The sequence below is a fragment of the Rhagoletis zephyria genome, unplaced genomic scaffold (genome assembly GCF_001687245.7).
Source record: "Rhagoletis zephyria isolate East Lansing unplaced genomic scaffold, Rhagoletis_zephyria_1.1 Rzeph_scaffold_03082, whole genome shotgun sequence".
Lineage (NCBI taxonomy): Eukaryota > Metazoa > Arthropoda > Insecta > Diptera > Tephritidae > Rhagoletis > Rhagoletis zephyria.
In genome coordinates this window covers 4,297-5,773 of record NW_016160166.1, presented here as the reverse complement: position 1 = coordinate 5,773, position 1,477 = coordinate 4,297, and the positions used below count along the sequence as shown (strand labels likewise).

The window sequence follows — 1,477 nt, the reverse complement described above, 5'->3', positions numbered from 1 at the left end:
TCCGAATAGTATCAAGGCTCAAAAGGTGAAGTTAAGTTGTGGCTTCCGGATATCAAATCATATATGGGAGTTAAGGAAATGCCAAATGGCTCACTCGCTATATACTGTGCGGTATCGACCTCTTCATGTGCTGGATGGCAGGATGGGGCATTGAAAGTTGAGAGATTCAAAAGATCCAAACGAGGAAGAAAGTTGAAGGCTTGTACTGTCCGTTGAATTTTATTATGTAGTATACTTATAAAAAAATTTACGCAGTGAATTTATTTTCTTATATTCTAAACCTACGTACATAATTACTTACTTTGGGGAACTTATACATAGTCATGTTGAAAATCTACGACAAAGGACGGAATCGCATATACACGTATATGTTGGTATACCGTAAGTTTTAGTTAATTCCACTTGTTTAAATTCATTAAAGTGTAAATTATAATAATAGGCACTGCAGGTTTAAATAACACGATATTTGGAGCACCATTGCAGCTATCGCTGGAGCAGTAACACTCTTCCCAATATACACCATTTTCATAAACACCCCAGTTACAAACACCAGTCACACCAGTGTCAGATACGGAAGCGCAACGCCGGATAACTTGACGCCAACGTCCATCCCCTAAATATAAGTTATCAAATATTTTAAAACTAATATATACAGCCCAAAAAAACTTACAGATAAATCCTCTTGGCCCTTGTTGAACTACTTTCATACAGAAAGATCCTGGCATGTGTGACTCATCAGTATTGCATTCGATAGGAATATGTTCTGTCTTATTGAATGGTTTATAGGCACCACAGCTGTCATAACCTTTTTGATCTTGATCGGAAGAGCATTGGTAGCACCTTATTCCTAGCGAAGCTTAAAAAAATGAAAAACATATCAGGTTTGTTCCACACGAGCCCGCGGGCGCCCAAAGCAGCGCAGAAAGCGTTCCTCACGCTAGAAAAATGGGTAATAGAGAGCGAATACCTTCTACTTTTGGATCGTAAAAGTATTCCTTCTTCGTGCCCGAAACAGGCCAGACTTTCTTTCAAGGCAGACATGTGCATGAAGTCAATTTGAAAAAACAGCTGTTGCAGCTGTTGTTTGTTTAAATCCGATAGCAAATATTGTAAAATACAAAAACGGAAAATAGCACTAACTAAAGGAATACGTATTAGTTGTCAAAATGATAATTGTCTACGTTGTGTAGGCGTCCTGACAATAGTGATGGTTGTATTATAATACGCATTTCGATCGAGCTATTTAAGCTAAAAACTAAAAAATATCATACACATCAACGTCTCTTGTGTTATTTTAGTTCTTTTATTATGAATTTCTCTACATAACAAACACAACATTTTTGACGCTTGTGAGAGTGTAACTTCCCAGCAAACACAGTTATAAACGTATGAGAAAAATGTATTTCTCAATTTGATATCAAATGATTTTCAAATTGATTAATTTTACATTTGAAATTCATTTGAGGTTGATTTGAAG

The 1,477-nt window shown here is 36.2% G+C and overlaps 1 protein-coding gene across 1 annotated transcript; it reads right to left on the bottom strand.

Annotated features, from left to right (window-relative positions):
- Positions 1-200: 200 nt before the first annotated feature.
- Positions 201-857, bottom strand: LOC108368352 (uncharacterized; the record flags this gene model as incomplete). The annotated part of the gene is made up of 2 exons (XM_017623197.1): positions 201-613; positions 671-857. Coding segments are annotated over 2 exons (408 nt in total), but the record flags the coding sequence as incomplete, so codon positions are not given.
- Between the last annotated feature and the right edge of the window lie 620 nt (positions 858-1,477).